A 25,202-nucleotide genomic window follows, 5' to 3' on the forward strand; every position below is an offset into this window, starting at 1 on the left:
AATAATTAAAATTTCGCGCTCGCTTCGCTCGCGTATTCAGAAACTGTATGCGCTTGATTTTGCATTTGTCAACAAACAAAAAGTTAAGTACGTTTGGGCAAAATTTTACGTAATATTTGGTTTAACTCCCATAAAAATTTCGCGCTCGCTTCGCTCGCGTATTCAGAGACTATACGTTTGGGCCAAAATCTACGTAATTTTTGTTTTAAGGCCGATAAAAATTTCGCGCTCGCTTCGCTCGCCTATTCTAAAACGGTATGCCCTTATTTTTGCATCTGTCAACAAACAAAAAAGTTAAGTACGTTTGGGCTAAATTTTATGTAATTTTTGGTTTAAGGCTGATAAAAATTTCCCGCTCGCTTCGCTCGCGTATTTGGAATTTTCAAATCTTCCAGAAATCAAGTAACAAAGATATAAAAGAAAAATCTACTTGAGAACCTCCCCCTTCTGCCGGGGCTGCGGGTTGTTCGAAAGAGTTACCATAAAACATAAAAGGCCTTCGACAGAACACGACGGTTTTTAATCAGTAAGAGTCTGACACTCCCTCACTGCTGCTAACCCACAGCGGGAAGGGTCATTTGATGATTTTTAACGTCAATACAAAAAGAAAACCTTTTTTTGAAGTCGGTTAAAAATGACAAACGGCCAGTAACACTTGTTAAAAAAAATACACGGGAAGGGGCGGCAAAATCGACAACTGCCCCGGGCGGCAGATACCCACGCTACGCCACTGGGTGGACTACCCTAGTTATTTGATTGATGTCATCCGTCAACACCTTAGATGGTTTATGTCACCTCTTATTATAAAAATAGGATTTTTCAAACCCTGGTTTATGTAGGTACCGACCAGATGTCAGATGCAATCAGAAGGAAATCCAAATAATAAAAATAGGAAATGTATAATGTAGGTAATTATGGTCGTGCGCATATGAAGGCCATATCTCACGGTATCTAGAAGTAGATACAAATTAGGAACTGTATCTATCTTCATGTATTCGACGCCCTTGTCAAGCCCTCTGTGACACACCAAAGTTAAAAGTTAAGCATGCATGCGTAAAGTTGCGGTTATAGGTACATAGGTATCTGACATCTGATTTTAAAGAAACACCGAATTTCCGGATATTTAGTGACCATCAAGTTGCTACAGTAGTTACTTAATTATATGTAGCCAGGTAAGTACTTGACTAGGTACTTGCAATGCTTCGAAAGTATTGATAACAGGCGATGCTGCTGTGGACGACGTGTTCATGCTGAGTTTTAGGGATTTTTCTACATTTTATTCTCAAGGAAATAAAATGCAGATAAATAATGCAAAGATGCTTTAACATTTGACCTTTACATAGAGAATGTTCCTACCCACTTTTCGGGCTCTTCTCGGACACTCAAGTATGTAGTTCCCAAGAAAATTAAAATCTACTGAGGTTCATATAATTTGTTATATTTCTACTGAAATAACAACTTTTTTGTGCAAAAATCCACATGAACAGCGACAGTGTTACAGCTTGTTATTAAATTCTCAAGTACATACTTACCTAGCAGTCAAGATTCCCCATCTGTATATCGAAACAAAAATAATAGTTGCATAGGTATAAGGTACATAATAATTGTTGTAGGAAATTGTAATTTATTTGTTAAATGTTGTTGTTGTTTTGTTAATGAAAATAAATTGGAAAGGTAAGTGCAAGTGCGAATCCTATAGTTATTTAGGTACTACCTAATAAATTGACAGTAGGTAGGTACACGAAGTCATTTCAACCCGGTAAGGAAATAGATTTTTGGTTTTTTGTTGTTAAATATCAGTTCATTGAATCAGGTTTTAAACCACGTGATACCTTCAAATGCTAATTCATTATTTTTTTATCGCATATTAGCTAAAATATCCTACGCCATGAATAGTTTATCATAACGCTTATTAGCCGAACTCGAATTAAATTAACAATATTTATTGATAACTTTGATTTATCGTGCCATTATACGGTTCATTCAGTTTTATTCTTAAAGCCTTATAAAAACCCCAGAATCGCAGATTTGCATCTACAAACTATGTATATATAAAATTACAGTCCCGAGTTTCACTTTCTTAATTCAAAATCGATCGAAATAAATATTTAAATCCATTCATAAAGAAAGCTGTTTAAGGAGTCCTAGTCTTCGATTCCTTTTTGCGTTGTCGTGGCTCTTCAGTCTTCAATATTGGAGCTAATTATGATATAAATTTCGTGTGCGGAAGGAAATGCCTACTTAGGTCTTAATTTAGTACCTACGCAGCTATGTGTAGGTAAGTCATTTGATATACATGTCTCTTCCTGTTTCAATCTTGATACCTATATTAAATTGAAATGTTAACAGTTTATTGACATTAAAACATTTTTATGTTATCTTAAAATTTGCAATTATAAAACTCAAGTTCCGAGTTCTTTTGAAACTTTATAGCTTTTCCCGGAAAGATATGAACGGGCCTAGGTACTTGCTTCCGATCAAAAATTAGCTCAGTAGGTGTCGAAACAAGACATACAAATTATGTTAAATGGTTTTCCGTCATGCAAGCCAAAAAGACCGGTTCCGGAAATATTTCTTTGATATCTTAGACATAAAACCGGAGTAGATGTTATAATTATGATTACATTATTCTTCGTATTCAAGAGTAAAACCTGATAAAACAACAAGCGATCTACGCAATCCGATCTCGTTTATGAGATGGATTAATTAATGGTAACGTAACATATAATTTATGTCCGTATGTACTATGGCCGCAGGACCTGTTTGAAGAAAATGTATTGCCATCTAACTATGTAACTTCAAACACTTCGATCGATTGTTTATATTGCTAATATAAATCATTTTCAAATGAATTTGCAAGTTTTTTGTTCCACTTAATTTTATTATGTTGATTAGTTGGATGAAAAAACCTACAAGTGGTGCGAACCTTGTGTATAATATGTCGATAAATTATTAAAAACCGCAAATAAATACGAGGTTGATGATGAAAAATAATCACGTGCCTAAGTCCTCTTTGAGCAACCGTTATTAGATTTGTCGTACTGATTGGTCATAGTTTAATTGCACGCTAATTAATACCTAATTGAAAGTTAATCTGTGTCTCGTTAAGTTTGAATGTTAATGACCCGCCGATGGTAATGCCTTCATTGTTTAGGTTCAAGTCCCAGGTCAGGTCATGGGCACCTGCAGTTCTCATAGTACAAAGCTGGCTTTCATAGCAGGGGAATTATTTATTCATGCATGAATGGAGATGTTAATGGCGATTAAAATAATTTTATATAATTGTTGACACGTAAAACTTGATATTTACAAGGTGCTAAATTTAAATCAGAAGTTTCGTTGCACGTAATTTATCTCACGCAATACCTACGTAAAAAGGTGCAATTTTTCAGAACCTTTCGCATCAAGAGTGCGCTTCTAAGATGATCTTTTTAATAGTTTCCTTTAAGCAGGATAATAATTAGTAAAATCATCATGTTATAGCTTGCGTCTTTCTCTATTTTCTGTTAAACGGATACGTAGATCCACAAACGCGCGAGACGCAAGATTCGAGCAGAAAATCATCAAGAAGGGGTTCCCGACTGCAGTAGGAAATAATTATCTGGTCTGGACTCTCAGTGGTATGTAAAGTGCACACCGGATGTTGAAAAAATGAATTTGTTAATCCAAAACAACTTATATGAAAAATGTATGCAAGACGCATGTCTCTAAGACTGCCGATGATTATAATATGAATGCGAAAAACAAACGATTGATATTCAAGAATATCTAAAAGCATCCATTTGCAACGTTAAGTATGCGATAAATAAATGTGACAGGAATAGAAAATGTGATTTTGTCGAAGTTCCGAATAATAACGATTTGTTTATGAAACAATGACCCTATATGCATCATCTATAAAACTGAGTTGGTACAGGCATGCCGGGGTATGTCATAACGCACTATAACTACCTAAAGACTACTTACTTATGTAAAAAACTACATACTTAGTAGAATTACTATTAGACTTTAGACTGACCTACTACTATTTATTTATTTTGTTACTAGATCTGTTGCCCACAACTTCAGAGTTTCAAGTTGTTTAGATAAAATTTCTTATATTTTTATGTGGTTTACGAAAAAACGTGTAATACTGTTACCGCCTTTTTATCTTCCCACTGCTGGGCACAGGCCTCCTCTCACACGGAAAAGTATTACAATTTACAATGAATCAAATCGATTCAGACGAGTTATTTCTACCAACAAAATGATGCTTTCTGTTTGATACGCTTAAGGATTCCCCTCAAACTAACGATGAGTCAATATCTAATAGAAAAGAAGAATTAGCTCAACCCGTATGTAGATATGATAATTTTTATACGCATGAGTAGATTTAAAAATCAACTTTTTCCTCCTGTACCACGGTGAATCCCCATAAGAAAGTCTTAAGCATGTTTCTTTTTACTACAATACAAGATATTATACTTAAATAAAGTACCTACAATTATTTATAGCATATTGAAATGAGTAAAACCTTTGAAGGTTAATGGTATTTAGTAGGTAGCCTTTCGCTTGCATTAGAATATTTGGTTCGTATCATGCGTTCTACCGTTCACAATACAATTAGTGCTCCTTGATTACTGATTAAGCTAACTTCAAGCATCAATGCATTTAATACTCTGATCAAACTCGGACGGTGGTCTTAGTATCTCAGGTCATACCGTCTAACCATGAAACTATTTTGAGGCGACAAGGAAAGAAACATAAACTTTGGCTGCAAATTGAACTATTTATTGTAATTTAAATAAATTCGTGACGCACTTACCACACATTATGCTAATCTAATACACCAGTAAGTAATATCCGGTTCCTAAGGTTATATATCGTTTTGTTACCAATTATAACCGAATTTTATGCATAACTAATTATATTAACTGAGATTTTTCTAAAAATTATGTTGTGGAGATACTCTTGAAAAAATTTTTCGTAGATACAAACACTAGGTAGGCATGCATTATCGCTTAATCTGGAAGCTTAGCATAAATAAACATATTGAAACTGGTCACAACATATTATTGTTTACCTTAGCATCAAGTTCCTCGATCTCTTTGTACTTGTGTACAACATAAAGTTATAAAAATGGAACGTTAGATATTTTATAACGAGGTGGAACCTGTTCGTCCTAATGAGTTGTTACGTTGCTCGTTCAAATAAACTTATGCCTACTCGTAAGATACTCGGGAACAATTGGTCGTGGGTTAACTTGCGTCCAGTATCTTTGTTTTTGTTTTGCTTATTGAGTAGTGAACATTAAGGCCCTTGGTTCTACGAGCTACTAAATATCTCATGTGCATTTATGCTCATCCTAAAGTCATATTCCGTATCAACGTTACTGGTCTTCAACCGCCCTCATTTCATTCAACTAAAATTCAAACAGAAGAAACCTTCAAATAAATAAACATACCGATATTGTGCTTAATCATCCTGATTATTATTATTTAAACTGTGAATTGTGCACAGCAATAGCTTATTACAATCAAAGAGCACAGAACAACCTTCATACTTACCACTCGTAAAAGCTCAATCGCTTGATTCATCGTAAATCGCAACTGTAAATGTACACAAATAACTAATCAAAAAATAAAATATAGTTCTCAACAAAACCAATTTAAGAATTTGAACGTGTGTTGGTTAATATTTTCTAATGATCTAGATTGTTTGATGATGCAAGTAATAAGTATTGATAATGATTGATTATTATCATTGAATACAATATGGCATATGTACATACAAGGACTTGACTGCTGCAGATTATATGAACATTTTAGGAACTTGCAAAATTTTGGACACATAAGTACCTAAGTCTTTGTTGACTGATGATGGAAAATGATGAAACCATAACTCGTTATTATGTTCTTTTCAGTAAATTAAGGTAGTTATAATTTTTGTTTACATATTGTATTATTGGTATTTTACAGTTATTGTTTTAAATAACTTGATTTAAGTGTTGTCTTAAGATAGCAAAACTGGACTTCCTTAAGCCCTTTACTTTTGGTGTCATTCACCTTTACAATACCTGCAGTTACCTATGCACATACTACATAGGTAGGTAGGTATATTGTTTTTGTTTGTATACAGGTTTACTATGCAGTTTACAAATTGCGTAAGATTCCACTTCTCATGTCGTTAATTAAATATTTAGATTAATTTGGTAACAGCAGCAGAGTCTGAAAGCTCAATGCATAGATTATTTGTTGCAAATAATGAATGTCTGGTTTATCGATCACAGAACTTATTTGATCGATTTAATTGAATTGTAGTTATTTCGAAATACTGGTGAATGTTCGATGCATTGACTTCTTTCTTGGGTAGACTATGACAATAAACAATGTGTAGGGTGAGTGGTAGTGAGGCGCTCCCAGCCGCTGCCGGTACAGGCGAGCCCGCAAGTGCTGCCGTGTACCCTTGACCGGCTGGCGGCGCGCTCAGCTCAGTCGCGGCGCGGCTCTGCTCGTATCCTCGCGTCTGTCAGCCCGCACCACCGAGCACGCCGCACTATATACACGCCGCGAGCTCGCGCTCCCGACACTTCACACCTCGACGCCATGCGCCTCCGCCCTGCGGATGAAGCATCGGACCTCGCCAACCTCAACTATCATTATTATCCCAAAGTGTTAAACTCACTCCAAGGAGTAGTAATGAAATAATTGACACCTGTGCTAGTGATATATTCGAACATGAAGTCCAGGAAGAACTCGTCGGACCCCGCGCCGGAGCTGCAGGAGTTGCTGCAGAAGCCGCACAGCCTCACGCTGATCGCCGACGGCCGGCGCACCACAAGTACGTTGTTATTTCGTAGCTTTCAGTCAATGTTTCAAAAGTAACAGAGTGACGTCTCAATAGTGTCCGTTCCGGTGAATGGACGTATGTAGTAAATCGTGCATGACAATTACCTACCTAGTCATTATTGTCAAAAATTTAAATTAATATTTTTAAACGTTATTCGTAGTGAGAAACACATCCTTCAACAACAAAGAAGGCCAACTCCGATGATTTCATTACATTTAAGTATTTAATTAGCGCCTGCAGATCCTGTTATGAGAGGACTTGATCTTAGATAGGAAGTAATTGAACTTGCTCTTGTAAATAAAAGCAAAAGTTGAACTATACAGTGTCTAGTGCGATGTCATTGAGTTCAATATTTGCCGGTGACATCTTGCATCGGTCGCAATATTTGGAAAATAAATACACGAACAAATCTACATACCCGCGTTAATGTCAAATTTTCGATAATTTCTGGTATGTTTTGAAAATTAACATTCGCACGCCATAGGTACGAATTTATTAAAATACGAGTTTTATTAGGGAATACCAACTTGACAATATCGCACAACTTTCGTGTCGCATAATAGTAAAAAACCCCGATAGTTAAATATTATTTATTATTGCGTAACAATCTTATGTGACAAGAAATTCTATGTTTTTGTATTCATCAACGCGTTTTGTATCACTATGTAGTGCAAGGTATGCGAGCTATGATAACATCATTAATAAATACTCCGCATTATAATTAAATGTAATTATTACATTTATTGTCAGCTGTCCGTTAATTTAACAGGTCTAATAAGTGATAAAAATTAAAAAGCAACAAAATTAGTTAAAATGTTATGAAAACGAATGTTATTCGCACATGGCCGCGTCGTAGCGTCCGTAGCTAATCATCATGAAATTCAGTCAACATAAATACAAATTAGTTTACTAAGCATTTATAAATATGTATGTATAACATGTTATATATATATCGATATTCAAGAACATAAATATCAAGTCAGATGACCAATGCATTATCCGCCAAAATTATTCAAATCTATTCTATTGATTATTTTATCTATGTTTTTATTTTGCATGACAAAGAAAACTTGTTTATTTACAAACTTTCACATCCTTATGAAAGTAAGTCCGTTTGATTATTTAGATTAAATATAATGATAGCATGAATCTTGGGGTCAAGCAGGGGTCTTTAGAGCCTTGAGTAAGTACCTACTGACTTAATCAGTAAAATATTTTACATGCAATTATTATTATATGTATTTATCCCACGAAGTAAGTAGCAATCTATAAAACTGTTTTTATGGTTACGACCGCGTCTTGAAGAAACAATAAAATGTTCTAAGATGATTTAATGGCAAATAAGTTAATCATAAATTCAATTGATAAGTATCTATTGTTTGTATTGGACTAGACAAAATATTTTTTTTCTATTAAGACCGAAATGAAACTGCTACTGGATTTTTACTATCTATTAAACTATGGAACTATGTTTAGACTTCATTACCTTTAATTACATTACACGCTATTCAGTTTTAGTCGGCCGATAGTAGGTTTGGGCGTATAAATTAGTATGAAGATGAATGGAACTACGCATGTTACAATGATCAGGTATTTTTCCGGTATCAGACCGACTAAAAACTTTGATAGATTTTCAAAAAAAAAATATTTTCCCAACTACCGAGGCAACAGCCGACTGTTTAGTCTGCAGAGTTCGGGTAGGCTTAATGTGATTAGATTTGTGCCTTTATTTTTTGGTGACTACAGAGCTAAGTACATATTATTATCTACAATGCTTGTTTGTTAGGAAGTATACTTAAAAATATGATAGAGCCAACTAAAGAGAAACAATTTCTGCAAGTTAAAGATTTCACTTTGATATGGATTTGTTTAAATATCACATAAGTATGATATCCACTAAAATTGATATAAAAAAACAAAATTTTAAACGAATGAGGCAAATACGTACATTAGTCGATTTATCGAAAAGGTACTTCTTTGAATAAATGCCGTTTGTAATTTAGTTTAGTTTTGAAGTGTCTGTGTTTGATTGGGTAAAAGTTCAAACCTGATAGGAGCTTTCAACTAGCGTATTACGAACAACACTGGATTATCTAGAAGTCGGTAAGCAGTGTAAAAGGTTGACTTACCAAATTAAAATTCTATCCCATTCGATTTAGGTGTGTGTAATAACATATTTAATTCTTTTTTAAATATCAATATAAAAAGCATCGATCAAAATGTGAAATGCACCAACTACTTATAGGTGCATGCATAAACTACAATTTAAAAAAAAAAACCTAACTTGATAAAGTTATAAAAACAAAAGTAATCCCAGTAAAAAAAGTTAGGGAAATTGGTGGTTGTGATTGACTGTAATGTATGAAAAAATAAAAAGACAATTTAATGGTTTAAAAGAAGTTTATGGATTCCTTAAGATTTCATTTCATTGTAAGTCACTGGGAAAAACCGTTACCTACAGCAATTTAAGGATAAAGAACACCGGACCACATACAGACTGACTAAGTTCTCTGAAGCACTGCTTTCAATAGGTAATTTAGCTTGGAGTTGGATTATTATACATTTTCAGTTCAAGAAACCAGTTTTATGAAGAAATCTTTAACGAGTTTTGCGTTGCTGGTATAAAAATGATGCCTAGGTTTGTAGGCCTAAAGAAGGGTTGATCTTCATAGCTCCCAGGCTATTCACCTAAATAACCAGTTCTTCAAGTTATTCTAGTTTAATGAGGTCGTGTATCCGCCCTTATTGAAGCGATCCACTCTTCAATAGGTAACTTGGCAGTGAGAATTGAGACGTTTCGAGAAAATATTATTATTTATCAGATTCAAATATTTGCGATGCATTTTAGAATTGTCTATTTACTGGCCTATTTTCAGTATATGATTCGACATTCAGAAAAAAAATGATGTTTTATTTATTAGTCTGACAATCACCTCATTTGTCTGAGTTTGATACGTTTCATGGTCGTAATTTCAATTTTAACTTTTAGCTTAGGTAATGTTAAAAAGAAGGTTTGTTTTAAACAAAGCAATAAGTTCTAGTTATCTACTAGACTTATTAACTAATAGAAATGTTAGCTACAATTTAGTTTAAGTTTAAGGTTATCTGAACTCTGCCTGGTCTACAATATTATATTTCACATTATACGTATTCCGTTTAATTAATTTTATTTTCCAACAATGTAAAGAAAATACATTGTTTAATCTATTGTATAAAACATGTTTTCATGTGTTATCAACTTATCATTCATGTGCCGTAATAATTTATTACACATCAATTGTAAAATGTGAAAAATTTTATTTCGTAAATTGCGAATTTCCAAATAAAACTAATTCATGAAAACAATTAGGTAGTTGACAAAAAAATAAGATAAACGGAATAGACTTCAGAGCTTGTAAATATTTAAGCAACAGATGTAATTTCAGGACAAGATGAAAATGTTGTAAACATTTTCAGATTTGTGTGTTTTCATGCATTTTGCTACAGAAACGAACAATAGTTAGCAAATCAGGACGATGTTTCTTTTTTCTTTTTATTTAGTTGTCATTAAGAAGCAAACGGCCAAAAGTAAAGCTTTCATTAGACAAAGGTTAATTCAACATCCTAGCCTACTAGCTTAGTTTCATTACCTACTTGTTAAGGAGATCATAGACAACCATGAGATTTCAAAGACAATAAATGGCGAAAGCGAGTTCTCGTTTTAATGTAACAGACTTCTTTCATAGAAAATTGTATGTATTTTTCTATTCTATTAATTATTACCATATATTCAGCTGTTCTATTTATTCTTTAATAAGCGTTTCTAAAACCAAACAAGAAGTTGTTTTGTTTCAATCTCGTATTGAAATCATATCATGAGTTTGTAATTAACATAGCTGAGGCATCATCAGGCTTGCATTACACGGGATTACTGGATAATCTATCTCAGTACTATTTACATAAATAAGTAACAAAAGTGTTTGTAAAACGTCGGCTATCAATCAACGTGAGTAATGGCTCTGTTGATACGAATCTGATGCGGCATAATCTTTAGATGTTAGTTTAATTGAATGACGATCATTTACACTTAATTATGATGAATGTTTCAATTCATACATTGAATCTGAAGAATTTGTTGGTATTGCAGTTGATTTATGATGTTTTGAAGTATTTGTTTGTTTGTTCAATATCTGTGGTCCGTGATAGAGAAGTAGTCTATTAAATTAGGTACAAATATATTTTTTATCGGCCGATATTTTGATCGGGCTCATAAATCTGAATGGTACTTCGCACGTTAAAAAGATCAGGTATTCGGAAAGGTTTACTAAACGTTTTACTGGGTTCACCTTCGAAATAAACTGTCAATCTAAGCTTACTATCGAGCGAAAGTTTAGTCTGTAGGTACTGTGCAGAGGCTGTAAAACTTACTAGACATTAGTTTATTTTGAATCATAGTTCGTAATTTGTGGAAAATTCATGTGGCTTATATCAATAATGAATTCTTAATTATTTTTCGCATTAAAGTTACCTGGAACTCTTTTAATGACTATATTAGAATCTGGTTAAATGTAGACATATTTAATTTTAAATGATGTCGGTGTAAAATAAAAGGTAGGTATGTTATTCTTATGTGCCACAAGAAGGTAAATGTTTAATTATAAGTAAACCCATAAACACAGACAATAACTATTTCTTCCGAAGATGATCGATTTGCGTACAAATAAATACATCGATTTTATTATCATTGCAATAAAACCTGATTGCTCGTCTAATAAAATAATGTAATTTAATTGAGTATTTTTATTATTTCTTAAGTGACAATACTAATACGTGTTTATTATGATGAGTTGTTCTGTAAATACAAATTAAACGTTTATCGATTGACCACTTATGGATTTATAGCAGTTCAATTTAATTCGTTTTTAATTTGATTAAACCACGGTGTTTGACACATACAGTAGCTCGGACAATAAAACTTTGAACCTTTTAGAATAATAAAAAGTATTGTAATAAAACATAAACAGCTTTAAAAGGAGTTTGTACACGTAACGCGTGATGAGACATAATTTTACACTAGCAGCCAGGATTGCTACCGTCCTTGTAAACTGGATGTATTTATAACCACGGCAAAAGTTATTTTAGTACAAATCCGGCAAACACGACATGATGCCCATAATATTACCTCTAATTATAGCAAAGTATCAGCTAATTACCTTGAAACATTTAAGTACTCTAAAATTAGATAGGCCTTAATGAAATCTAATTTGCAAAAACTTGTATCAAAATTATTCCAATTTAAGAAAATGTCGTAAATAAAAAATAAAAGAAATTGAATTTATCCTTCAATGTCACAGTGGCCTTGCATATAACACCGTGTTTTCAGGTTTTATAAACATTTTAGCACAAATATTCTAAAATAGTATGTTAAGGACGCTAATTATGAACAATTAAGATTGTAAATAAATTCACAATTTTATTTTATCCAATTAATTTAGTTAGACAATAGGAAATAAAATTCTGAGTACTTAGACTGTGCTCGTCCCGTAGCAATGTTGCTACGTCACAGGAGCGTAGCATTTCGTAGCGTAGCAGTGCGTAGCAATCTCTGTAGAGGGTGCATAGAATAAAAAAAAGTTTTGAAGTGTATAACTACGTAGTTAAAAATAATTTCGTATCTCGTATTTCGCAAAAATGCAAATGTAAGGACATCGGTAATTAGTGGTATCTTAATTTGTGTTTCAGTATGTGGTCCCTAAAGTTTTATCACGACTAAAGAAGCGATTACATGTAATACTGGTTAAATTGTTACCTACCTAAGCGAGTATATAGAGGTAAGGTGACCATTTAAAATGTGCTTAAATATGTAGTCACGCTTTTGCAATGCATATGATATTACCCGATCACTGACATTTGATGATTTTGTAAAATAAAAGTAATATTAAACATAATAAAGAAAACATGTTTTTGAGTGTCCGGCCATCAATGAATGACTCATACGTAGACATTTATTTTTTTAGTTCCAAACTATTGTACACAATAGTTCACCTTTAACGGAGTACCTGTTTTCCGGGGTCTTTCCCGTGTCCCAAGCGAATGAATTAATGTACCCCTTATAGTTTAAATTCCTATCATTATCAGTCCACCTATTTTATCTTGAAAAAGTGTCGATAAAACACAGACGATTTTTTAATATGCATTAGTATTATTTATAATCTAGTTCTAAAACAAACACATGTTTTATTCACAAAAATTTGTGATGAATTTTATCAGCACTAAATTGATGCTAATCGAATCGTCGTATTTATTTTATTAGAAAATAAAATAAACAAGAAAATCTCTTGTAAATAAAATAATAAAACTGGACCACTAAGCTGGTCTTACGAGTTGAATCAGCACTAAATTGATAGCTGAACACGTGGTTATGGTGCCAATTTCTGAAGTGTATTGCGGTTTTTCTTTCGAGAAAATAGTCACTTATTCAGGTTGCAACTTGACCTTTATTAAACTAAGAAAAATCCTTTTTTTGTTAATTGTTATGTGTAGTTTTTAAGGTTGTATACTCTAATAATGTAACTGTACTTATATATGGAATAAATGATCACAAGTATGATTAGTACAATACTTAGGTATTTGTAAAATATGAGCCAACACAAATTTTAAGCTGTACCTAATAAATATTTATCAAACTTTGAGTTATGGCCTACGGATAACATATTATTCGTAGGTTACGGCAAATGCTTCTAGCACTAAACATTACCCTAAATAAACCTATGAAATATTAACATACCTACAAGTTAGTATTCACAAACTTTGTGCATAAGTTAACGTCCACGAATTATACTGAATGCTAATAGAAGCTTTTAAGCCTGATCAATTAACAAAACTAAACATTTGTGTTCCCTCAAATAACACTTGTTTGCATTGAAAATTTATTGTTTGTTTTTTTTTTTGCAACTAATGCATGCATTCAAAACAATAAAAACTGATCTACATATTTGATCCTTTGGCCCACTACTTGCGTTTTTATGGTAACATTCATTCACTTATAATAAAGCTAAGAAAAAAACCGTTTTCCTAAAAATCGTTGAACCAGAAATTAAATTGTCTAATTTACAGATGGAAACTAAGTATTTCAATGATATTTATTAAACCAATTAGTTCCAACAACAAGAGTGTCGAGAATATCCTTCAGTGTCACCGATTGCAAAAGGTTGCTATTGAGGATTACACAGCCATCACTAAGGAATGTCATAAATATGCTTTAAGCCGATTATGAGGCAAACTGCGGATAAATAAGCGTAAAAACCCATAAAACTGTACCGTTCTTTCAATTTTATGCGAAAACATATACTTACAACGAATTCTATAATTACTATTCAGAGAGCAAATGGGCATTGAGTTAGGTAAATATTGCTATTACGTTATTCGCATAGCTTTATAGATTTTTAACAAGACAAGCATAATTGATTGGTCATGAAAATTAAGAAAAATATAATGTGAAAACTAAAAAAAAATATTGTTTGCAAGAATATATAATTGATCTCATATAATATTGTGATTATAAATAATAGATTAATAGTAGGTAATAATGTTTATAATAGTAGGTAATAATGTTTGCATGCCGAATGGTAAAATATGGCTGAACTTTATAATTATAAGAACTTTTGTACACCCATATTTGCAAAATAAAAATATTCTATTCTATTCTATTCTAAGAATTAAAAAAATGTTCCCAAAAAAAGTTATAGGTGGTGCTGTACCTGGTACGTGAGTGTACCATTGCAAAGTAAAAAAAAAAGAACTTTGCACCGAGCCCTTTGAGCCGAGACCCAAGAAATTGAGATTTATAGACAAATTGTTTTTAAAATGTTCCTTGCATTCACGTACCGGTCAGTACCATCCGGTCATCAGCTAGGAAAAAAATGAGAAAGTAAATCCCTCATTGTACAAAAATATACTGTAAAGAAGTCAAGTAAATCTTAATAGTTCTGAAGATGCTTGATGTGTAATCCTTAAATATAGATAAGGGACTCTCGAGTAGCTTCGGAAAATCCCGTTGTTCCTGTAAGTACCAATTGCACAATATTTTTATAAAGTATATCTAAAATCAATAGTTACGTATATCGAATTCCGTGTACATATTGTTTGACAAGACATAAACTTCTGTTAATATTTATTATGTTAATAAGTTCGCAGGAGATTCGTGAATGAGCCTTTGCTTCATTAATTTATTTACATAAAATAATATTAAGTATATGTTGACCGCATGATGACCAAAAACTTTATGTAAGTTCAAAGCAGGACAACTTCTAAACTTGCCTGATAAATTAATGTAGCAAAATTCTGTGAAATACTATGACACATCAGAAACATGCATATATCACCATACCAAATTATGTATACTAGATATACAGGAAATAAAAACACGTGACAGTTTCTTAAATACGTAGTAGGGGAAGTTCTGAAACCTGCACTGCCTATATAATGTCATTTTAATATATTTTTTGTTTATTCTGATTTTGATCTGATTTGTACCGGTTTGTGGAAATTAGTCACAGAAAAATAACAGGAATTACCGAATCGTTTTAAATTGTAATAAAACCAACATCACTTCAGTTTTACTGGGATACTTCGTCACTAATTTATTGTAACTACGTCAGTAGTATCATAATAAAATCATTATCATATATGGCAGTACCTTTTACCTAAATAAATATTGTAATTACCTAAATACACACTTGAGTTTTTAGCTTTTGAGCTGCGTATCTCACAATCCTTGCTAATATTAAAAATGCGAAAGTAATTAGGTATGTCTGTCTGTCGAGCTTTCACGTCAAATCATCTGAACCGATTTAAATGATTTTTTGGAACTTGCTAATCCAGGAACTGAGAAAAATTTAGGCTTATTTTTCCCCAGATGTGGAACGTGGTTCTCCCGGGACGTGGGTGAAACCGCGGGTGCTAATTATTGTCGATATCAGTTTAAAGGTACAATACCAATAAAATATTTGTATGTTGGGGTTCGAGATTAAATACAATTTGAATATACAAAATAACACTTTCAAGTATTAACAATATGAATTTGTAACAACTTGTCAGTCCTTTTTTCGTTCAAGGAATGATCCATGGTACCTACTCATCATAGCAAAATATTTGCGACTAAAATGATCATAATATTTATTACTTACAATAAAAAATTGCGACTTCGCGAATTCTTAAACTGTTCTTCTCACGAGGTAATCTGATAAAAATAAACTTAACCGCTTTAGATCAATTTATTATTTTTTTGAATTGAGGAAAACAAAACACATACAACACATCACATTGTGAAGGTGCCTCGAGTATTTTATGATCTAAAGGTGTCATTAAACCATCATTCAGTAGGTAGATCAATATCGATTACAAAAAATCAATATTGATCGTTGAATATAATTGTACCAAGCCAAATAATAAGCTACATTACCCACTCATTAATTTAATAATCATTAATCGAGTTAATAACTTTATTGGAGTATTCGATAGTACAAGGCTAGTTTTCGTTTAAGAATCATTATCATCGGTCATTCAAATCAATGTTATGCTAATCGTGTAGGTTTAACAACACTCTTAAGCGATTGGAACAATCATAAATCTTATATCAGGTGAACATTAAATTATGTATCTTAATATCTATTATGAGTGCTATTCTTTTATCCTCATTCTTTGTATAAAGGTCATAATTTTCCCACTATAAATATGTTTTTTTTTTTATACAAACTAAAGATATTTGAGTGGATATTTCAAAAAATATATATACGAGTACAAACATCTGAATTGAGAACCTCCTTTTTGGGAACTCGGTTTAAAATAAGTAGGTAGGTGTTCCTTTGTGTATCATATTGGATTTAATACAAGTATGGTGCGCATATGCTATCGAATATTTACTACGCTGTAGGGTCTAGGAACCGTGACAAATATATTTATATGGAAAAATACCCGTTGTCTTTGTAAGGCTTTATACCTATCATCAGAATTGCGTGGTTTAATAAGTCAATAAACGTCACAAAACTAAAACGTTCCTCGTAAGAGCTACAAATAAATATCTTATTTACCTCTCGCCTATATTGTTTATAACATTAATTGGCTATCCAGGTATTGAATCGTTGCGGTTTTTGTGTTTTGTGTCTGACCATAAAAATGACCGCAGCTTTAATATTTTATCGGAGATTTGACAAGTCTCTCAAACCGCACTAAACAGGGACTTGCGATACTGTCGTTTAAGTAAAAACTCCAAGTAACATATCTCAAACAGGTAAAATCATATTTTTTTAACAAAGCTTCTCAAACGAAGCGTAGGTTGATAATATGCTTTTAAATATTATAGTTTAAAACTTGTGTATTAAAACCTATATACATATTTGATTGATGTATTAAAAAATGTATTAACATATTGGAAAGGCGCCCAAAGTACCGTTAACGAAATTAAAAGTGTGAAAACCAGCATTTGCAAAAAATTATATCGTAAATTAATAACTACTAATATTTGATCTCATAATTCGAGAATTGATAACTGTACTAATCATGAACGAATGATAAATATAGAGGTAAAATTGACTATGGCCCCTAAACATGTTTATGGAAATAGTACAATGTATATGATTACAACCTACACACAGTTCGCATAAATACAGGAAGTTGACAAACAAACTGAGTCCAGCATTTTCCATACATAAGCCGAGTTAACTTATTGGCTATTTATTCATTAGGTGGTAAGTGGTCTAGTACGCACACCATGCATAATGGACGTATTACTTTATTATATTAGTTTATTTATGTATTGAATTAGATAAGTCAATTTATTTATTTTTTTGTCTATTGTTAGTTTAATATAAGAATAACAGATTTTATTGTTCTTAATTGAAAAATCTGTTATTGTAGCAAATGATATTTTTATATTGATTCCAGAAGCTTAGGTACATCATCTGAAGTTTAAAGTGAGTTTGATTTTTATAAGTAGGTACTTAACTCATCCTGACATTGTTCTAGAATTAATCATCGTTAACATTTCTTTTAGTTAAACGTGATCAGAAAGAAAGTCAGATGGGATTGGGAAGATTCAAAATTGCGTTGAAAACGTGTTCTATTGAAGAAAGTATTATCATACTTATGTTAATGTTTAAACCGCAAGGAAATTCTAATCTGTAACGATGGGAGCTTTGACCCATGCCGAAAGTAGCAAACTAAGATTTGAGTGAGTATGCTTCGTTGTCAGTAGGAGCTATTATTAAGATAGACTAGGGGCAATTAGTATCATAAATTCATAATGAATGATGAATGAATGAATATTTAAAAAATGAATAAAGTGTACTTACATGTTTTTTTCTGATGCAGTAAGTTCTACAAGTAGGATTACATACATTTACGGTCCACCTTTCGAAACGAATATAAAATAAATATATATTACGTCATAATCCGCATGTAAATAATATAAAGAAGACACTACGGTGTCAACGAATATAGTATATTTATATATCCTGTGGAAATTGTAAGGATGATTGTCATATAGAGTAGATGAATGTTCATGTGGCAAAAGTGTGAACACACATATTTTCATACTGAAATTAATAGGGAGTTTTTATATGTCAAAGTAGATTTACACAATTGATAGATTTTCCGATTCATTGTTTGTGTATGTTTGTAAGAAGCTCGCAATACTGGAGCAATCTAGTAAATTACTCTGCATATTTTTATAATAAATGTCACATTAATATAAATTGATCTAATAAATAACTAGTATAGGTAGTACTAGCCGGTATAATTGTAATCCTTGGTTTAATACTCACAAGCATCTCAATGGAAACGAAGGTAACTTGTAAGGCAAATCATCATAGATTGTTATTATTTGAAATAAGTTTCCATACATTGTGTGCCTTCCATACATTCTTAATACATTTATAGCCAGATTTACACAATTAAGTTAAGAAAATATGGAAAGCAGCACAATTTCTGGAAAATAGAAGATTTTCATTTTATAAAGTTACTTACAAGGGGTTTGGGAGTTTATAGTCTGGAGTCTTCGGCAAAAATGAATAAAAAAAGTTCTTTAACCCTTCGCATCAAGCACCAGGACTATTAATTATATCCATACATAATGATAATTGGAAAAAATAACAAGTTATGCATATCAGCGAGGAAAAAAGTTGCAAATTTGTTTGAGGAAATCTATTTCTCAATTCGCGCGTTCTTTGACCTTTGGCCTCCAGCTCATCCGAATATTATAACATGTTGGCGGACACATAAGCTTTTACCATAGTAACTTATCTACACAACCTAGTTCTATTAGCTATAAACCGCTATTTTATATTACGATGTTCTAGTTACAAAGTCCGTTGTATCTTTTACATCGATTGCACAATTTGCGTCTTAACATTGCTAGGCGCGTGTGACATTGAATTTACGCACATTTCGTGGCCGGCCCTCTGGTCAATACCACATGAGCTCACCATGTGAAACACACGGGAACCAAAGAATAACTAAAATAGTACTCTTTGAATGGATTAAAACCAAATAAAACTATGGAATTCCACGCAGTTTTAAATGCATGACTGTACCTTATCACATAGTGGTTGGAATACTAATTAAAGTCCCATTTTGGATATTTAATAAATAGCTACGTATTCGTAGAAAATGTACGTGTTTAAAATACCTATAATTAGCACTGATTGTGTATAAATAACTGCTTACTACAGCAGAAAATACAATAATCTACATTGAAGGCTAGTTAGAAGTTACAACATAATTGAACTGTGTCCGAGTAGCACATGGTGCTACCGAGAAACTTAGACAAATTGTTCCGTACTCGTTATGCAAATATACGAGAATCGTTTGTTTAATTTAATTAAAGGCGCAGGCGACCGGCTAACGACTGGTTACCACGTACCACATATGAACATAAAATGTTTATTTTAAGCTCTAAAGTTAGAAGACATTATATGGTAGGTAATAAACTTGTTAAAATAGTTTCGTCTGGAAAATTAATCTGTAGTGTAGTAGGTACAAATATTTTTCTCAACCTCTACCAAAAAAGATGTTTCCATATTTTTTGAGTTTTCTGGGCCAAAGGACATTTAAATAAACGAAAAATTTATATGCGAACTATTTCAATGCCACGGAAATCATTACATAAATCGACCAGATACGATATCACCTGACAAAAGCTTGGCAAGAGATGCGCAGTACATGTACGATACATAGTTTCAGAACTTAAGATTCTTTCAGGAGTCAGCTTAGTTGCAAAAAGTGACATGTTACCTATATGTGCCTACAGGAACATACGACAGGTAGTTTGCTGCCCAGCAAATCATAACAATTTCTTTTGAATAATCATACCGATGCGTGTGACTTAGACCTACATCTGGGCTTCCATTACTAGTCTGTGCGTAGATAACATTGCAGTCCATAGCCGATACACTTGACAGCTGGAGGTGATGTTGTAACGAAGCTCATTGATATGGGCAGAGCGTAGGCTTCATTAGTTCACCACTTCTCTAAACCTACTACCGTTTTGAAATAAAAGTGCTTTACGCCGACCAAATAAAATTCGTGAAAATGACTCAATTAACATTACGCACCACTCCCTTGAAATGTTCGTTTCTAAACAAGCCTCAAATGCCTTCTAGTTGACTCTTCGTCGCAATGAATGCAAAGCATAAATCCGCGCCTCCATGACAAAACAAGTAGTACCAACTGTGACTGGAATACAAACCGTCATCGCTCTGGATTGTGATTTACGTGCAGAAAGATTCGTGCACAATACGACTGTTAAATAACCCCGACATTCCCTAGAAAAAACGATTTCACAATAGAACATTATGGTAATGATACTTCAATGCTATGAATCTTAAGGAATAATTATAACAAGGGCGGTGATAATTAAAAGTGAAGGCTGACAAAAATTATGAACGGTCAGCCGGCGAGTGACATTGATCACGTTACACACTTCATTACATTATGCAAGTAACGACTCCAACAATCACTCGCCTATGCAATTATCTACTTTTATACGTCCCGTTTAATCTATAAATAAATATTACTTCCTATCTTAATGAGCGTAAGCTAAAGACAAGGAACGTTTTACAGTTTTTATTGCAATTACAAAAAACCTGAAAGTGCAGATTTATTTATTACTTACTGAAGGCATACGTTGATGAATCATTTATTTCAGAGCAATCTGTAAATAGTATGTATCTGCGTGTTTAATTGGACATGAATAGACTTCATAATATACCTATTTTAAATTTAATTAATTCTAGCCAATGTCTCGTACACACAAATTGTTGCATATAAAAACCATGGATAGAATTTGGTAATGCTCATAGTATAAAAATAGAATACTCAATGAAACCCACATTATTCTTACACGGAACTGTGATTTGAATTTTCAATTATCCGCTTCCCGAAGATATTTAAATTAATCTAATGCATAATGTGTTAAATTAAAATCTATAATGAATATTATTTTTAATTACTAATTACTACCAGGCGGCCGCTACGTCGTAGGATAACATAGCTTCTTATGGTCATCATATGACATGTGTATTGATATCGCAACGTGCATATTAATCCATAATGTTAATGATCCCAAGATGACACTTATAACACACACTTGGTTTAATTAGAACAAGGATAGAGATTTTGGATTTGGTAACAGGACATTTAAAAAGACAGATATTGGACAAAAATGTTCATACCTACTACACTTTTAGACGTTTGCAGTGCAATTTTGCGTAGGGGCATTGCAGTGCGTATTCAATGAAGACATGGTAATATTTACGCTTTTCATATTTATTATTTTCTATTATATATTACATTTATTCTCTCCAGATGACAACTCCCTTCTTTAAAATTGTCTTCTATAAAAAAAAAATATCTGTCAGCAGACCGATCGTCTTATCAAGTATGACTAAATAGTTGCCTTCAATTGATCTACGAGGCTAAGTAAAGTTGCCACGGTCAAGAATGAGTATTGCATCTCGGAAAACACGCTATATTATGCCATAGACTTATGGTGACTCGATCAGGTTAAAAGGTAACGTCTTTGAATAAGCTGAAATTAAAAATATAGGAACATTTATTTTATTTATTTATTTATTTATTCTCAAAATATAGGAACATAATCATTATAATGATGATGTTTTGAAAATTAACCATAATTTTCCCAACAATTTAGAAAATTGTATCACAGTGAGTGATCTGTCTGAACTTTGTAATGAAGTTGAATTTAAAATTATAAAAGACGACTGGTCGTCAGACTTTCTGACTTTGAATAGCAGTAATGTCGGGACTTATTGTGGGCTATCAGAGTCACTAAATTTGAACAAGTATGTTACCCGACTACCAGTGCTGCTTGTTTTTTAATGAGTCCGTTCAATCTGTATAGTTAACTATCAATTATACGAAATCTCCTTATGGACCGGCCTATGGTTATTCCAGCTGCCAGCCGAGGTAAATTCTCTGCTTATGAATGTCGCCGGCCCTATATCTAGCCTAAAAGTTTACTCCTTACGATGCAATGTAGGCAAGTAGCACCGATAATACTTATTGCTATACATTTATTGATAGTGCTGTTTACTTAAAATAATGTCACGTTAAAAAATACACAGGGCGTTAAGAGTTATGTATTCTGATATCTTTGTTCACGAAACGTTTGCTTTCATCTTTTTAAGCAAAATTTTTTATTAAAAAATGGGAACTATATTTTTTGTCACCAAAATTTATATTTGTCATCAAGTTGTATCACCTAATAAATAGATCTATCGCCACGTAATATTTTCGTTCTCAGATAAACAAAGAGTGTTCCCAGGTATGAATTACCAAATTATTGTAATATAATGTGTAAAATATGAGATGGATTACCAATAAAATTGTAGAGCATTACATGAATATAAACGTCGTTCTTATAATAATAGTTTTATTACTTAAATAATAGCTTGGTGCTCAAAATGGTAGATCTGTCACCAAATAAATCGATTAATCGATCCCTGACTGCGACTCCATTTTATTTGTTATTTTGTCACCAATACAGTAGTTACATTTTATTTCGTTCAGTTAGTAAAATAATGTATTCGATACCAATTTAATACATCAGTTTTTAATTATAATGAAAATATGTTCAAAGGGAAGAGGAAGGGAAGGGAGACAAATTGGCGCGCTTTCGGGCCTCAACGAATGTGTTGTAGGTACGATCATACGATGCAAGTTTACTCCATTTGCGACGATTACGTTCATTGTTGTGATTACTTTGACTTTAATTAAGTTTTTTATTTACTATTCAGTTAGAAATTTAATTTAAATATATTTATACTACCTGTGGAAATTAAGTTCCTTGGGGGAGGCACATGGCCAGTTAAGTAGTAGACTCTTTTGGTTGAAAGGACGATGACGACCACCCTACATTTTTAGGCCTTCATGAAATTTTCTAGTGATATAATATATGATTTATTGGTGATCTCTTTAAATAAGTTTGCTTAAATACTATTAGGACAAACCTATTATAATACATACAAAACCATTTATTTGGTACTTGACCCCATATCTACATGATTTTCGGTAATTATTGTGGAATTGATTTTATATTGTTTGGTGACTACATTTTGGTGACAAATCTACTATTTTGAGGACAAACCCTATTATTTAAGAAACACAAAATGAATTAAATTGGTGACAGCTTAAATCATACCCTTAAAAAATTATGAACATAAAAAAATTATTTTGATTAGCTTGACACAATGCTACACTATGCTATTAAATTATTTGTAGGCGTTTACAAAACACTTCGCGTAAAACCCACACTCCGTGAAAACATTTTACTAAGGTAAAGTAATTTTAGTGTAAATGAAATAATGGTAACCAGGAAAATTTTTGGCATATAGAAAGATATAGTTTCAATATGCGTACCCGATATATCGGCTATTTAAACTAATCTTTCTTAAACTCAGGAGTAGGTGATACTTATTTTAAAACTTTGACCGCCTTACCGCAAAAACTTTTAAACGTCAGATTATGCCTTGTCTAAAAAAATGACAAATGATGACGTTGACATATGGTTCATTTTGCAGCCAAAATTTTATTAGACAAGTGTAAAACAGGGTTTAAAGTTTTTGTAGTAAGGCCATGAAAGTCTTATAAAGCTTCTACTGCTAGCAAACTGGAAAGAAGTACTGCTGTAGTTAAAAAATCGGGGTAGGTACTTTGTTCACAGTCTTTAATGAAATTTTGCTTGGCGCCTGCCATTTATGAATATCAATAATCGGCATTTAAGAGGCTTGCTTTTGGTTTAATAGCAGGGGCGCTAGTAGGTCCAAACGGAGCTGTTATTTTTTTTTATAATCTTGCATTAATAATTAATCAATATTATTCTGACGCCCGAAGTCATCAGATTAAGTTAATTAACAATCACTATCTTTAATAAATGCGATTTGCACGTTTTAAGTGCCTACTGAAATATTAGAGCAACGGTTACTAATCAGTGTTATATTCAGACTTTTTTATGAGGCGCTTCCAAATACTGAAGGGACTTCTTTAATCGTGCTCATAAAAATCCCCATAGGTTTTTTTTCTATAAATATTGTTTTGCTTTTATAAATTACTAGCTTTCCGCCCGCGGCTTCGCCCGCGTGGAATTCGGTTATATTGCGGTATAAATCACAACTATAAGAAAACTTCTCATTCCCACGGAAAAATCTAAGAAGCGCGATGTAACGCTGGATACGATTAGTTGTTAAACCAAAACTGAATGGTACATTATATTATACGTTTTCCCTTGTGGAGCAAAAACATGCAGATTTTGGGCACTGGAAACCCGGGAACACGCTACATAGAGCTGACCATGCGAAAAACAATGTTTTTCAAAGTGTACTCCAGCAACCCTTAGAGTTTGGCCTTTAAGTTTGGCCAAAAACTCTCCATGCATCATGTTTCAAAACACCTTTTTTTTTAGCGACTTAAAATCATCAAATGACCCCTCCCGCTGTGGGTTAGCAGCGGTGAGGGAGTGTCAGACTCTTACTGACTAAAATCGTCGTGTTCCTTCCTAGGCCTTTTATATACCAGGGCCGCGGTATCTCTTTCGAACAACCCGCAGCCCCGGCTGGCCCTGGCCCTACTGGGCCCCACTGATTTCAAAACACCTTAACGGCCGGTTCACACATGTCTCCGTTTTACTGTTCTGTTTTATCGTGTACGTTTTTTTTCGTCGATGACGTATGTAGTTGTATGTGTGACTTCACACATGGCACAGTATTCTGTATACAGTAAAAACGCCCTCGACGAAAAAAAAACGTACACGATAAAACGGAACAGTATAACGGAGACATGTGTGAACCGGCCGTAAGACTAATTCACGGCGAACCTTAACA

At 32.9% G+C, this 25,202-nt stretch overlaps 1 protein-coding gene across 1 annotated transcript in view; it reads left to right on the forward strand.

Moving 5' to 3' along the window:
• The first annotated feature begins 6,373 nt into the window (after positions 1–6,373).
• The window catches only part of LOC110370279 (organic cation transporter protein), a 55,615-nt gene continuing 36,786 nt past the window's right edge, over positions 6,374–25,202 (forward strand). The window contains exon 1 of the mRNA XM_021326023.3: positions 6,374–6,819. Within this exon, the coding sequence (XP_021181698.2) occupies positions 6,717–6,819 (103 nt within the window). The 5' untranslated portion in view covers positions 6,374–6,716. The remainder of the gene's footprint in view (positions 6,820–25,202) is intronic.

The sequence above is a fragment of the Helicoverpa armigera genome, chromosome 7 (assembly GCF_030705265.1).
Source record: "Helicoverpa armigera isolate CAAS_96S chromosome 7, ASM3070526v1, whole genome shotgun sequence".
Classification (NCBI taxonomy): Eukaryota; Metazoa; Arthropoda; class Insecta; order Lepidoptera; family Noctuidae; genus Helicoverpa; species Helicoverpa armigera.